This window comes from Natator depressus, chromosome 11, assembly GCF_965152275.1.
Source record: "Natator depressus isolate rNatDep1 chromosome 11, rNatDep2.hap1, whole genome shotgun sequence".
NCBI lineage: Eukaryota > Metazoa > Chordata > Testudines > Cheloniidae > Natator > Natator depressus.
The window spans coordinates 33,976,519-33,992,375 of record NC_134244.1 but is presented as its reverse complement, the minus strand read 5'-3'; the positions used below and the strand labels follow the sequence as shown (position 1 = coordinate 33,992,375).

Sequence of the window (15,857 nt, the reverse complement as noted above, 5' to 3'; positions counted from 1 at the left end):
TATAGCACAGTTCTCTTGTTAAGGAGTGATGAGTACACTGATGACAAGATATAATTTTAGGTTATATTGCTTTGTTAGGTCATAAATGATGAGCTGTAAGTAACATGTACATTTTTTTTAGAGGAAATGCTTGCTGTGAAATATGCTCTGTGGTGGTCTCCAAATGGAAAGTTTATAGCATATGTAGAATTTAATGATACTGACATACCAGTTATTGAATATTCATATTATGGTGAGGACCAATATCCTAGAAAAATAACTATTCCATATCCAAAGGTATGTTGCTTATTTTAAATGGGTGCCATTTCATTCCCCTTGGTTTGTAAATGAGTTGTGGTGGCTTTTAAATAGAGACACTGAAAATGTGCATGAAAAATGTTTGTACTGCTGTGGAGCAGGGTTTAATCCTGCTCTATCTTAGAATTAACTGAAGAAAGTAAACTTGAGCCCCAACCCTGCAAAGACATAAACATGTGTAGAACTTTACACACATGGGAGTAGTCCCAATGAAATAAATGGAACTACTCATGGAAGTACAGTTAAGCATGTGCATAAAGGTTAGGAGGATCTGGGCCTTACTTTGCTTTCCTACCTGATGTACCTATTGTGTTGCTTAACAATATCTTTATCATAACATATTGTATTTTAAAAAAAGCTTACATTACACTGAGAAATAAGAGGATGTGAGATCTCAAATTTATTTAAATCCTTTAGGGACTGATCCAAAGCCCACTGACTTCAGGTCAGTCAGGTCCTCACTGACTTAAATGGGCTTTGATTCAGGCCTTATAGCTGTAGTTCCAAAAAAAAGGCCAAGTTATTTGTTCTGTACTGGAGATCTCCTATGACCCTAATTGGAGTCTTCTCCCCAAAACTGGGGCAGTATACATTCCAGAGATCTACACTGTACACAGGAGAGAAGAACTTCCACCTAATTTCATGTTTTCTTCCCCCAAGCTGTCTGGCTGGACATTGAATTAGATAATTTTTTTCTTCTTGATGCATGAACTAATGCTAAGTGGAATAACAAACTGCCACAGTGAGTTACTCCAGATTTACACTAGTGTATGTAAGATCAAAATCTTCCCCATTATGTTCAATAATATCAATATTTCAAAATACTTTAAATTCTTTAAAAAACTTATTGCTTTGTTGCAAGAAAAAATGTTAATTTTTTTAAATGGTAGCTAATCCTCCAGAGCTTGATTTGAATAACCTGGTAATACATTTCCTTTGAAGGCTGGGGCTAAAAATCCTACCGTTAGAGTGTTTATTGTAGACACTACTAACCCTGAAGGTTTAGGTCCTAAGGAAGTACCTGTTCCTGCAGTGATAGCATCAAGGTAGTGTGCTCTCAAATTCATCTTCTTTTCCTTTTCTTTCTGTTTATTGTTAAGTGATGGAACCTCTTATTTTCTTTTCTGGAGGTTCTGTTCTGTATGCTACAGCTTCATATTTATGAATTTGGAGCTAATCTGAAGTTTTAGATACTGCCTTTACTGGTTCATTCTTTATGCAGTTCACAATCCTTGCTCACATAAGGCTCACATAAGGCCAGCACCATTGACGTCAATGGGAGTTTTTCCATTGTCTTTAATAGAGCAAGACTGGGGCCATAATGGATGTAATAGCAATAGCCCATGCGTATACTGTAATAACCAGCTTTCATTCTTGTTTTTAGTGATCACTATTTCACTTGGCTCACTTGGGTAACAGATAATCGAATCGGCGTGCAATGGCTAAAGCGAATCCAGAATTTTTCTGTCTTAGCTGTATGTGACTTCCAAGAAAACTCCAATTCCTGGTACTGTCCAGAGGTACTGCACATTGAAATATATGCTTAACATTGCTGTGAAACCAAATTTACAGTTGAAGTTACCGAACTTTGAATATAGATTCATCGATTTCTGAGGCCATAAGGATCCATTAGATCATCTAGCCCAGTGCTCTCAACCTTTCCAGACTATTGTACCCCTTTCAGGAGTCTGATTTGTCTTGCATATCCCCAAATTTCACCTCACTTAAAAACTAATAGCTTACAAAATCAGACATAAAGATACAAAAGTGTGTCAGCACACTATTACTGAAAAAATTGCTTACTTTCTCATTTTTACCATAAAATTATAAAATAAATCGATTGGAATATCAATATTGTACTAACATTTCAGCGTATAGTGTATATACAATATATGAGCAGTATAAACAAGTCGCTGTCTGTATGAAATTTTAGTTTGTACTGACTTTGCTAGTGCTTTTTATGTAGCCTGTTGTAAGGCAAATATCTAGATGAGTTGATGTACCCCCTGGAAGATCTCTGCGTAACCCCAGGGGTATACGTACCCCTAGTTGAGAACCACTGCGTACCTCCAGGGGTATATGTACCCCTGGTCAAGAACCACTGATCTAACCTGACCTCCTGTATAACACAGGCCATAGAGCTTCCCCCAGTTACCCCTGTATTGAGCCCTATAATGTGTGATTGACTAAAGCAATCCGGAAAGGTATTCATCATGTTCTGAAAACATCAAGAGATGAAGAATCCTCCACTTTCCTTGCATGGTGATAGCTGTGTTAGTCTGTATCAGCAAAAAAAATAAGGAGGACTTGTGGCACCTTAGAGACTAACAAATTTATTTGAGCATAAGCTTTCATGGGCTAAAACCCGATGAAGTGGGTTTTAGCCCACGAAAGCTTATGCCCAAATAAATTTGTTAATCTCTAAGGTGCCACAAGTACTCCTCGTTTTTTTTCACTTTCCTTGGTTGTTTGTTCCATTAGTTCAGTGGTTTTCAACCTGTGGTCTGCAGATCCCGGGGGTCCACAGACTATATCTAAGATTTCCAAAGGGGATCACACCTTCATTTGAAATTTTTTAGGGTTTCACAAATGAAAAAAGGTTGAAAACCACTACGTTAGTTAATCATCCTCACTGTTAAACTAAATACAGTAACTCCTCACTTAAAGTTGTCCCGGTTAACGTTATTTCATTGTTACGTCACTGATCAATTAGAGAACATGCTCGTTTAAAGTTGCGCAATGCTCCCTTATAACATTGTTTGGCAGCCTCCTGGTTTGTCCACTGGTTGCAGAAAGAGCAGCCCGTTGGAGCTAGCTGGTGGGGGCTTGGAACCAGGGTGGACTGGCAGCCCCGCTATCAGCTCCCTTAAGTCCTAAGTTCCCTGTGCGGCAGCTGCCCAGCAGGCTACCAATTGCAGGCAGTTCACTGTCCCTCCCTCCACTGCCATGTGCTGCTCCTGCCCTCTGCCTTGGAGCTGCTCCCGGGAGCCTCCTGCTTGCTGTGCGGGGGGGTGGGAAGAGGGGTGCTAATGTCCGGGTGTCCCCCTCCCCCTGCTCCTGCCCCTCCCCGCTCCCTTACCCCATCTCCACAGAGCAGGGGGGGACACAACACGGCTCAGGAGGGAGGGAACTTGCTGGCAGCAGGTGCTGTCTCAACTTGCTGATCTACTTAAAAAGGCAGTGTACTTAGGGTGGGGTCAGCGTACTTTAAAGGGGCAATGCGAGTCTCTCTCTCACACACACACACGGTGTGTGTGAGTGTCTCTCTCTCTCACATGCATGCACACACACATACATACACAATGTGTGTCTCTGTCTCTCTCTGCCATGCTGTCTCCCCTCCCTCCATTCGTGCTGCCTTGTAGAGTGTGAGGCTACATTAACAACAATGTGTTAACCCTTGAGTGCTCAGCCAAGTGCTAGTTCATCATTTAGCAGTAAGACATTCCCTGGGAAATATCCCACCCTCTTCCACCCTCTGACTCCACCACCGCAACCAAGCTTCACAATCATGATTGCTGTGTACAGTATTACATTGTTTGTTTAAAACTTTTTTTTTCTTTTTCTCTCTCTCTCAACTCTAAATAAAAAATATAGTCTTTTGTCTGGCGAAAAACGTTTCCCTGTAACCCACCCCCTCCCCCCCATGTATATTAATTCTTATGGGGAAATTGGATTTGCTTAACATTGTTTCGCTTAAAGTAGCATTTTTCAGGAATATAACTACCATGTTAAGCGAGGAGTTACTGTAAGTAATAACCTAGAACTAATGGTGAATTATTTCATGATACCGTGACTCCTCTGCAAAGTAAATACATAAATAAAATCTAGTTACAAAAGCAAAAATCCAAATTGTCAGTACTTTTTTCCAATGAGTTTAAATAAAAACACAAAACAGATATCCACTGACTTCAAAACTATTGGGTTTAATTCTCCTCTATTTCTGAGCCAGGAGATCTCCTCACAGGGAGGAGCCTAATTGTGAAAAAATGCATCCAATTTATGTGCTTTGGAAGTTTACGTTAAGGCTGTGTTGGAATAGTTCAAAACTCTGTACATTAAGAGTGAGAGGAAGATATGCAGAGATGAGACAGCTGTGGTCAACATTTCACTGATAAATTTCATACAGATGCCCCAAAAAATGGTTAATACAAGTACAGTAATTTCAGTGTGGCAGTCTCATTCATGCTCCTGTAGTCAAAAGTCTCTCATAATGGGCATAAACCTTGCTTCTAGAGGTTATGTTAAACCATCCATAAATATTCACTTCAGGCTGAAGCTTAGGGTACATAGAATCAAGCAACCAATTTTATAAAGATAGAAGTTTGTCTGTTTTGTAAAATTATTTTTGTTATTTTATATATTGCAAATATAAAGGACATGACATTTCAATTTACTCAAATGAACTTTACAAATTATATGTACAGCAGATATTGTTGAGACTTTAAAGGAAGTTAAGTTTCAATCCTGCAAAAGCTTATGCATGCAAGTAACTTTTCACACATGAACAGTTGCACTGGGGCAATTCAGACACAGTAATGTAAAGTTACTCAAATGCAATTTGCAGATCAGGGTCCTATAAGTCAGTGGTACTCGACCAGGGGTACATGAACCCCTGGGGGTATGCAGAGGTCTTCCAGGGGGTACATCAACTCATCTAGATATTTGCCTAGTTTTACAATAGCCTACATAAAAAGAATTAGTGAAGTCAGTATAAACTAAAATTTCATAGAGACAATGACTTGTTTATACTGCTCTATACACTAAAATGTAAGTACAATAGTTGTATTCCAATTGATTTATTTTATAATTGTATGGTAAAAATGAGATAGTAAGCAATTTTTCAGTAATTGTGTGCTGTGACATTTTTGTATTTTTATGTCTCCTTTTATAAGATTTTAACTGAGGTGTAACTTGGGTGTATGCAAGACAAATCAGACTCTAGAAAGGGGTACAGTAGTCTGGAAAGGTTGAGAGCCACTGCTATGAGCAATTTTACATTTAAAAAAAGGCCATTTTCATTATATAACAGATTCAATTCAGATTTTCCTTAAAATTGATCTGTGTCCCATCAGTAAGATATATGTGTTTTGAGGATTAAAGATTATATAGACAATCAAAAGGTTTTAGAAACATCAAGGGATTAAAGGGTCTAACAGCAAGATGCTGATCATTCTGGCCTTGATCCAGTAAAGCACATAAGCACATGTGCTTAACTTTAAGCATGTAAATGACTTCAATAGGACTAATTCCATGTTAAAATTAAGCATGTGCTTAAGTGCGTTGCTGGATTGGGGCCAAAGTGATCAGCATCTTGCAGGATTGTGTTCATAATCCTTGTTTAATTGCATTGATGCTTCCCTAATACTTTGTTTATACAGTGACACAGTGCTTTTATCATATTAAAGTTTGCACAAATGGCCATTTGAAGGCGTGCGAACAGATGGGAGTGCTGCATTAGCTCTATTTGTCCTGAAGAAGTGCATCTCTGTGCATTTCCACTGGCAAAAACAGTTCCATCTTTGCTTTGTTTTCAGATTAAACCAAGGGCATAAAGTACAATAAATGTGCTGTGCTTTATGCATTTGAAAATAATATATTTTACAAGTAATTTCTAAAGCCCTGATCCAGCAAACACTCAAGCACGTGTTTATCTTTTATTTATGTGAATAGTACCATAGAAGCCAATTTGATTTGAATGGAACTACTTGTGTAAAGAGAAAAGGAGTACTTGTGCTAGAAAACTAGTACCTTAGAAACTAACAAATTTAAAGTTGTGTGTGTAAGCGTTTGCAGGATTGAGGCCTATGAAAACATGGTGATGTGAGTGGGAGGATTGCAAATACTTAAGTATTTGAGTAACTTTACACATAAGAGTCGTCCCATAGAAATCCATGGGATTACTTGTGGGAGAAAAGTCACACACATGCTTAAGTATTTGTGGGATCAAGGTCTTAATTAAAACAGAGGCAAATAAATCAGGAATGCAGAGGTAGAGCTTTACTTGCATCCTTAAGTCTTTGAAGGTTTGTCCCTTAAAAAAGGCTGCTTATTTCATAAATGAAATTGTTTTGGACATTTTCTATTTGGCATTGAATTAAAGTTGTTCTTCAAAATGCATAGATGTAAATATGCCTGAACTTTTTAGCACAAGCACTTGAGTAACTTTACTCACATGAGTAGTCCCATGGAAATTACTCATATGCTTAAGCATTTGCTGATCAGGCCCTAAGTTGTGAACTGACTGTAAGATGCTAGTGGGCAGAATTGCGCAAAGTTAAAATTGAATGTTATTTTACTTGTAAACTTATTAACTTGAAAAATCTTACCCTTTCTGTTTGCATTTTTCTATTAATAAGAAACAAAGCCAAGCAGCTGAGTTAATTATTCAACAGAATGCTGTTCAAGGATTCCATCTTGCAAGGTGTTGAGTGCTCCTCTGAGGTGCTGAATGCGCTCAACTTCCACTAAAGTCAGTGGGAGTTAAGGGTGCATAGCACCTTGCAGGATTGACAAGAGGAGGAAAAGGCATAATTCTGAATGTTAATGAGACGCTACATTAAGGATAAGAAATGCAAAATGTTTTCTTCTGAGAGCTAATTTTGGTGTGCACATTTCACAGGGCTCCAGACTGTGAAGAAATGTTCCATTAAATGAACAGTTTAAATAAAAACCTAATTTATAAAATTTAAAAACTTATAAATCTATTGCATGCAGAATTGTTAGCATTAACCAGTAAATAATTTAGTTTCATCTAACAATCAGGATATTACAGTCTGCAATGAAAAAGTCATTTGAAACTATTGGAAATGCATTAGAAACTTTCTAAGTCAAACACAAATCAAAGCCTTAAAATGTAAAAGGATCATTAGAGCTGGTAAAAGAACTGATTTGAATACATTCTAAGTCTGTACAAGCCATTTTTTAAAGGTCAACAATAAAAATATTATAAGGGCCTAAATCCTGAAAATCCTTAGCGGTATGAGGAGTTCCAGATGCCCAGATTTTCAAAAGTGACCGGTGATTTTCAATGTCTAAATTCTACATGTTAATCCTTAATTCTACTTCTTGTGTACCCAATTGAAACACCTTAGAGCGGTATGATTTTTAGAGAGGTTGAGCACCTGTTCTGTCAAAATCCAGTCACATTATGGTATCTCAGGTTGGACACCCAAACATTGAGGTGCCCCAAATCACTACTCACCTTTGAAAAATTCAGCCGTTTGATTCTATAAATATGAATTATGTTAAAAGAGGAATATATTTTAATTGACTTTAGTGGGACTATTCACACAAGTTAGAGTCCCCAGAATCTCTCTGCAGAGTAGTGAAGAGTTTTTCTCTCCAGACTGCTGAGAGTTCGAATGCCGTGGAGAAAGCGGATCAGATTCTGATCTCAGTTATGTTGCTGTGAAGCTAGAGTTACTCCACTGAATTAAATGGAATAACTCTGGATTTACAAAGGTGTAAATAAATGAATCCAGAATATGATCCTATGCGTTTAGCCTCTGCCAGAGGAGAAAAGGAGAAAGAATTCCCCATTGCTCATCAGTGCCCCATTGTGCTTGGGTATAAAAGGATCTTACAACTGTGTGATCTGACGTAGCTTATGTGCTACAGTATATAAAGTCTATGGGACAAGTTCAGGTGTAAATTTGAAAATGAACATAAAATACAGGCTCCATTCCTCAGCTGATGTAAATCAGCATCACTCCATTGAAGTCAGTGGAACTATGCCAAATTACCACAGTTGGGATATAACCCACATTTTTAACATTAATAGTCCTGAAAGGATTGATTTTTTAATGAAAAATTAACTGAGATAAAATAGCCATTAATTCTAGCTTTTATTGATATGTTATGGAAGATTGTTAATATAGTCCTGATACCTTTGTCAGATATCCTTCTAGGTTTCCTGGAACTTATTTCAGGAGTGATTTGAATTTAGCCCTAAAATCCTTCTGCAGTGTCATTTTGCAGTTGCATATTTATTTGAAGAACTTTCCTCTCTGTGAATAAATTGTGCTCTTCTCTTTCCTACACATCCTAAAGGTTTTGCCCTTCATTTTGTTTTTCAGAATCGGCAGCATATAGAAGAGAGTCAGACAGGATGGGCTGGTGGAGTAGGGTTTTTGTTGTTTTTTACTGTGATTTAATGAAAAGCTACAGTCATTTACTTATCTTCACAATAATGTTGGAAATATGAATAAGCTGGTATCATACTGTGTCATGCAATATATATACAGTACTACACCTGATGCATTTTAAGGCTGGGATTTTCAATGTGCCTATGGGAGGTAGGTGCCCACCTCCCATTGACTTTCCAAATCTCAGTCTTAATGACTATGGGCTATACTGAAGTTATAGAAATCACATCCACATAAGTGAGAAGGAACTAAGTGCACAGTACCAGGAGTGGCTGCGAGAGCATTCTGCTGGCAGAGGACGTAGATAAGGAAAGTTCCTCTGGCATCACTGGGCAGCTCCTATTCCTCCAGACATGTCTATAATAAATACATTTCTGAAATGTAAACAGTGTTTTCAGAGCACAGTTTTAGTGCGAAGTGCTGCTCTTCTTCACCGAGGGAGAAGCCTTTGAAGCCAGAGACCAGTAACCTGTGGGTAACTGATACTTGCTTTCAACTGCCAATACACCAATATAAATGTGTATGTCCAATAGCTCTCACAACATTCAGATATCTATCTATCTATCTATCTATCTATCTATCTATCTCCTACATATATGTCTATTACTCCTCAAGCATGACAAGGTCAATTACCAAGATTCAATCAAGCAGTGTCTGGGTCTTCTTACAGTGGTCTTAATTGAGAACTTTAATTTTCAGTATACACAGTCCTATTATTTGAAATAAATACTATGCATCTACAGGGATAAGACACTTTATTTGATCCCCTTTTCCTTATCTTCACTTTTGGATTAATGATAATGGATTGCTATAAAAACTAATAGAAACTGCACAAAATAATTTTGCTTTATTCTCTATGGGGGATTTCATGGTTTGGATGATTAATAATGGAATATAGAACAATTTAGCTCTGGGTCACAGGTTCAAATACAGCTCAGGTCTGCAGTGTTGGAAAGTCACAGGACCTAATGAGTGTCTGATGGCATATGTGAAATGGGTTGATGGCTTCAGACCATCTTCTGTGGGACCATTTTCTCTTATTTAAAAAATAAAAATCACAGTTGGCACTAACTGGCTCCCTTGTTGACTGTCTCAACAAAGACCAACGTTTGAGCAGGAATAGAGAGTGAACTATCTTTATTCCCCAACAGGACTGAAGCATATTGGTGGGGCAGAGTGGAGAAGCTTGGACAGCCTCGGCCCTGTGCTGTACCTGCTTTGTGTACAAACAGAAAATTTTAGTCACCAGGACTTTTAGTCCCGGCACCTTTCACAAATACAAATTTTATTCAAAAACTTTTATTTTTAAAAATCACCAACTCTGACTATAATTAAAAAATTAAATTAAAAAACTGATCAAACCAAACACACACACACACATACACAAAATAATCCCACCTGCATGAAACAGAAAGCGTGTGTACATGTTGGCAGGCATTGTGACCAGTTACCAGTTAAGAAGTTTGACAGAATGTACACTGTGACAAAAGGGAAGACCAGTTAAAGCACTCTCTGGTTGCTTTAATGTACATATTGTAAACTGTGTATATTATAAACTGCTCAAAAAGCCTGGTTGTTTTTGTTTATGTTCCTTTGTTTCAGTTCTTCGTTTCAACACCATATTTTACTTCAGACACCACTTCATACTACAAAATTTTTAGTGACAAGGCTGGTTATAAACATATTCATTACATCAATGGCTCAGTGGTACGTCAAACAAAGAATTATCCTCAGTAAATTCCTATATTGTAGGTTCCTGAAATAACCTTAATATATATGTTGTTTTATAGGAAAATGCAATACCAATTACAAATGGACAATGGGAGGCGATATACATTTTCAAAGTAACGGATGATGCAATGTAAGTATTCTACAGAGCAGAGCCTGTTGTTTATGTGCTATTTGCTGTCCGTAAGAATGTACTACAAATTATACTGATTTTTGCAGGGTTCCATTAGTCTCATTGGACCCTGATATTCAAAGGGGCAGGTGCCTGGGACCTGTGTGCAGTTTTACTAGAATTACCACAGCTGTGTACACAAATCAGGTATTTGGGCTTGCGCATGGCTATAGTTAGCTATGGTGGAAATACCCAGTCTGTGGCCACTGCTATAGTACATTTTGTATACAAATATGCACATTTTTGCACACATGGGCTTCTGAAAGACCTTTTGAAAATCAAAATCCACCATCTTTTTCTAATAATTTTTAGGCCTCTATTCAGCAAAGAACTAAAGCATCTTCTTAACTTGAAGCATGTGAGTAAACTCATCACCATTCAGCAGGACTTCAGTTCTTAGGGCTGAGCAAATGCTCTGCTGAATCTGAGTCATACTCAACAGTTGTGCTTAGTCCTCTGTTGTACAGATGGGTCTATACATTACTGCTAGTTGATCAACTAACACCTGGGAAGTAGGATGAAGCAATTAAATTTCATCGTTCACTTGCCATCTTCTCAGGATTTGAACAAAGGTTTCGAGGGATGAGAAGCTAGAGTACTTCACCCACTGTTCCATCTTGATACCCCCCCCCCCAAAAATCAAAATCCAAATTCAAGTTTAGTTAATATAACTTTTCAAGCAGCTTCTGATTTAGGATGCCCAATCCTAATTCACAGCTTATGATTTCATGGACTACTTAATAACAAGCAAATTAATTTATAGATTCTATTCGAGCAATGAATTTGAAGGCTATCCAGGGAGAAGGAATATATACAAGTAAGTTCATATCAAATGTTTATTAATATTGATTAAATTAATATCAGATGGATCTAGGTTTATATCATATAAAAGAGAATTCTACACGGTCAGAAACAGTTTCAAAATTTTAAGAGTAAATATCAAGAAGTTCTCACCTAAAATTTGAATTGGGCTGTTGCACTGCATATGCAGGTATCTTGCAATGAATAGACAATATGTATTACCATACTTAAAGTGATCATGCATTTTGGAGGGGCACACAACATTGGGATACATTTTCAAAATATGACTCCCATTTGTGTATATATCACTTCCAGGTACATTTTGATACTATCATGTGTATATGTATGTGTAAATCACCTGAACACATATGTGATACTAGTAAAAATGCATATGCAAGTGTTTTTAAATGCAATTTGTACACACAAACAAATAGAAGAGGAAGCAGGGTCTAGTGGATAGGCACTGGACTTGGACTCAGGAGACCAGCTTCAATTCCTAGCTTAGACACAGACTTCCTGTCTGACCTTGGGAAAGTCTATCCCACCTATCCCACCTGTGGCCCACAGGCCGCACATGGCCCGTCAGGGTAATCTGCTGGCGGACCGCGAGACAGTTTGTTTGCATTGACTATCCGCAGGCACGGCCGCCCGCAGCTCCCAGTGGCCGCGATTCGCTGTTCCCAGCCAATGGGAGCTGCGACCACTGACCTATCCTGTGTTTCCCATCTGTAAAAGGAAGATAGTACTTCCCTACCTCTGAGATGCTGTGAAAGTTAAACCCATTAATAATAAACATGAGGCACTCAGATTCTATTGTGATGAGGGCCATATAAGTACCTGAATATCTAAATAGACAGGCCACATTGAAGACTTTGAAAATACAATCCCAGAAATACTAAGCATACATCTGAAAATTGGCACTGGGGAGGGAGGAGAGGAATATTGTCTGAATCATACAACTATTGTTTAAAAATATTGAAAAACTGTAAACCATTGATTAGAAAGTGAAATTTAAATGTGACTTGACTTTACAATATAGATGTTTTGGAGCAGGTGGGGCAGCATTATGTGGAAAATGTACTTCAAAGCAATATTATATTGTATTATTTTGTTTTCATTTCCTCCTAGAATTAGCATTGGAAGCAATCCTCTAAGGAAACAATGCATTACTTGTAATCTAAGGAAAGAAAGGTGCCAGTATTATACAGCGAGATTCAGTGAAAATGCTAAGTATTATGCCCTAGTCTGTTATGGTATGTACAGTAGGTGACCACACAAATTCTAAATTGTATTTTCAAGGGAATATGAGATAGATGATGATATTTATTCCAGGCAATATTCATTCAGTTGACAGAAGAAGTTTTAAACTGAAAAATGTTCGTTGCCAAAAACTGCAAGAAAAATGTTCTCAGTTGCTGAAAACCAAAATATTTTTGATTTTGGCGATTTCAGTTTTTTGACAAAAACCTAAAAAAAATTGACTAAAACAAATTTGTGAAAATATTTCACAAGAAAAAAAACATTTCCTGACCAACTTCAGCCAAAATCACATTCTAGCCAGTGACTAGTAAGGCAGGATCTAGGAACCCCTTTCTGTTTCATTATTTGAGTTCCAGCTAATGTGTACCTTGATTCTAATATAGAAGGCCAAATCCAGCTGTGACATAAGCAGATGCAACTCCCACTGAAGTCAGTAGGACTTGAGCCTGCTTAAACTAGAGCTGAATTTGACCCCAAAAGTGCTGACATTTTTCTAAGCGATGTAGTTTTCTACAACAAATATAAACTTTCTGAAAATAAATGCAGCAAGACACAGGGATAAATATGAAACCTTTGAAATTGCTCTCAAGGCAGAAGTGGGTCAAATCTTGGTCCTATTGAAATCAATAGAGATTTTGCCATGACCTCAGTGGGCCAGGTTTTCACCCATTATCAGGGCACTGTAAATAATGGATAGTATATAATATAAACATTCAAAGGCAAAAAACTATACATTTCATCCTCCACAATCCTGTATGTAGTGTAGCATCTTTTGTTACCATGTTTCAGAATTTGAACTGAATGATCAGCTGTACAAATAATAAAAACCCCAGCTACCAGAGCAAATGTAACAGAATGATAACACCTCTCAATCATCCTTGCCAAGAATATTTGATATTGTCATCACCATATGAAATCCACTCACCTTAGCAAATGTAATGTGACGTGTTCTCAGAAGCCCATTTCACATTGTTAATTTTGAGTTCACCTTATGTAACGGCACCTTAGCTATTAGCTGGATGGGACCTTGTCTACAGGAAAGAAATGCTCTTTGCGGGGTTTAAAAGTTACCTTCCTCCCTCGAGCTTTGTTGTTTGGTAATGGCCAAGAACCCATTTCCTAAGCAGTGCTGTGTGTGTGTGGCAGTGACTCCTGTGTTACGCAGTAGGAACCCCAGAATTATGCAACATTGCCTTCCCCCTCATGTCTGTATCCCTCACAGCTCCCAGCCCAGTACAGTACAATTAATAGAAAAACCTTTGTAGTTTTATATTTTGCTGCTAAATTGAATTTAAATTTCCCACAATTTTTCATTGTGCCACAGATTTTTCTATTAAAAATACCTCACAGCATTGTAGATGATATCAAGATATGCTGGAGATTTAGACAGATTGGTGGGGGACATTGGGGCTTTTGGTACCAAGACTTGGCGGGAAGCTAGTCTGATTAACAATCAGTCATTAATTCATTATGTTGCTCATGGAGCATAGAGTGCACTCTTCAGATCACCCATTTCCACAGAACCCAGTCTTCTGTCATTGTTGCGGCCTGCTCTATATTAAGACCGAGGCAGGTGAGGTTGGAAGCCACGACATCCCTCCAGCATCTATGAGGCTGCCCATGAGGTCTTCTCCATCCAACTTTTGTTGGATCAAATGCATAAAACTGGTGGGCTGCTATGGACTGTGGCATACAGAGCAGATGCCCAAGCTACCTGAGCTGGCATTGAGTCACTTGGGAAGACACTGGAGGCTGGTTGGTACGAAGCTTGACATCCTCGTTTGTATCAAGAGTATCTTGGCTCCATTGTTAGGGAAAGAAGCTTGAATCCACAAAGCTACGGGTGTTATGCTCTTTGAAAGCTTCTGTGGTGTCAGTGCCATGCATCAACTTGGACTACGATGCGTATCTATCAAGCAGTAGTGGCTTCTGTCTTTTTGCACGGATCTGAAACCTGGGTCACTACTGAGATGCAAATGCGCCAGCTGGACACTTTTGACATGAAACAGCAACGACATATTGGGCATATGGTGACTTCCTCACATTTGATTAACAATTATGACAATTTAATTGACATTCTCAGGCTTCTGAGTTGACATATTATTGCGATGGCTTGGGATAGTTCACACCTTTTCTTAGAGCATTGTTTCAGACTGTCTGCAGACTCAGGCAGAGAGCACTATATGGAAGTTCAGTTCACTTTTTGAAAATATTCTGTGCAACCGTAAGATGTATTTATTTTTAAATGAAAGCTTGGATTCTGAAGCATAATTATGCAGCAATTTTCAAAAAGAGGGCAACTATACAGTCATTTGATGTGACTGTATAATTACACTATGCCTGGGCCTTGGTAACAGCTATTATTACACTTGTTAGTAAGACATTTTCAAAGAGAGTGTTTACTGTTTTGTGGTGTAGGTGCAGGGGGATGGACTAGAAGACCTCTTGAGGTCCCTTCCAGCCCTACATTTCTATGATTCTATAAAAAGGAAGTTATACGCAAACATCCAGTCAAGAAAATTCAAGTGATCTGACAGATCTTATCATTGATATTTTAATAGTAACTCTACTCTTCAAACCCAGTTATGTTTCAAAGAATATGAATCTTTTTTTCTCTTTTAATTTTCATGACAGGTCCGGGCATTCCTATTTCCATTCTTTTTGACAGCAGCAATGACAGAGGTACTGCAAATATTCTGCATATTTCTGTGCGTAGTTTTTATCCTGAATAGTTACTAAATAGATCCCATAAGTCACTATTTAGACTTGCACTAAAGATGCTTTTAACTGTCTTTGAGGGACAGATTCAATACCCAGATTCTTTACTACATTGTGAAATTTGGATGTACTGTATTTTTGTTGTTGAATCCAGCCCTGAATTTTACATTGCTACAAACAGTGGGTATGCTGAACATTAGTAACTCCCCATGAGCCAAATCCTGAGCTCAATACACAGTTTCTACTCAACCCTTACTGATGTACACTGCCATTGACCTTAGGGTGACCAGATGTCCCAATTTTATAGGGACAGTCCTGATTTTTGGGTCTTTTTCTTATATAGGCTCCTATCACCCACCCGCCCCCATCCCGTCCCAATTTTTCACATTTGCTGTCTGGTCGCCCTAATTGACATTTTGCCTGAGCAAGGGTTGACTAGAAATTTTGCGAGGAATCCAAAAGAAATGTTTGGAGCTGGAAAAGGTTCCATTCCCATCATGTGTGCTTTTGTTCTCTAGCTATATTCTTCCAACTCCTCCTTCTGCAAAATCTATGCATGAATTGCCACTTTTATCTGCACATTAAGGGTCCATTCTGATTTCCCCAGCAACGAGCACAATCTGTATGAAACGGTGCCCAAAGTGTTGAATTATCAGTATGGCACTCTGGCATCTCCTTGTGACTAGGAAACAAATGTTTAATTTAATGGACTTTTACCTTTGCCTTCACTGTGC

At 38.2% G+C, this 15,857-nt stretch overlaps 1 protein-coding gene across 1 annotated transcript in view; it reads left to right on the top strand.

Moving 5' to 3' along the window:
- LOC141995581 (prolyl endopeptidase FAP-like) overlaps window positions 1–15,857 on the top strand; it is a 53,739-nt gene that overhangs the window by 18,335 nt on the left and 19,547 nt on the right. The window contains exons 9-17 of the mRNA XM_074966829.1: window positions 122–276; window positions 1,240–1,343; window positions 1,682–1,817; window positions 8,376–8,420; window positions 10,047–10,151; window positions 10,235–10,305; window positions 11,108–11,161; window positions 12,274–12,398; window positions 15,040–15,087. Coding sequence (XP_074822930.1) covers window positions 122–276; window positions 1,240–1,343; window positions 1,682–1,817; window positions 8,376–8,420; window positions 10,047–10,151; window positions 10,235–10,305; window positions 11,108–11,161; window positions 12,274–12,398; window positions 15,040–15,087 — 843 coding nt within the window. The remainder of the gene's footprint in view (window positions 1–121; window positions 277–1,239; window positions 1,344–1,681; window positions 1,818–8,375; window positions 8,421–10,046; window positions 10,152–10,234; window positions 10,306–11,107; window positions 11,162–12,273; window positions 12,399–15,039; window positions 15,088–15,857) is intronic.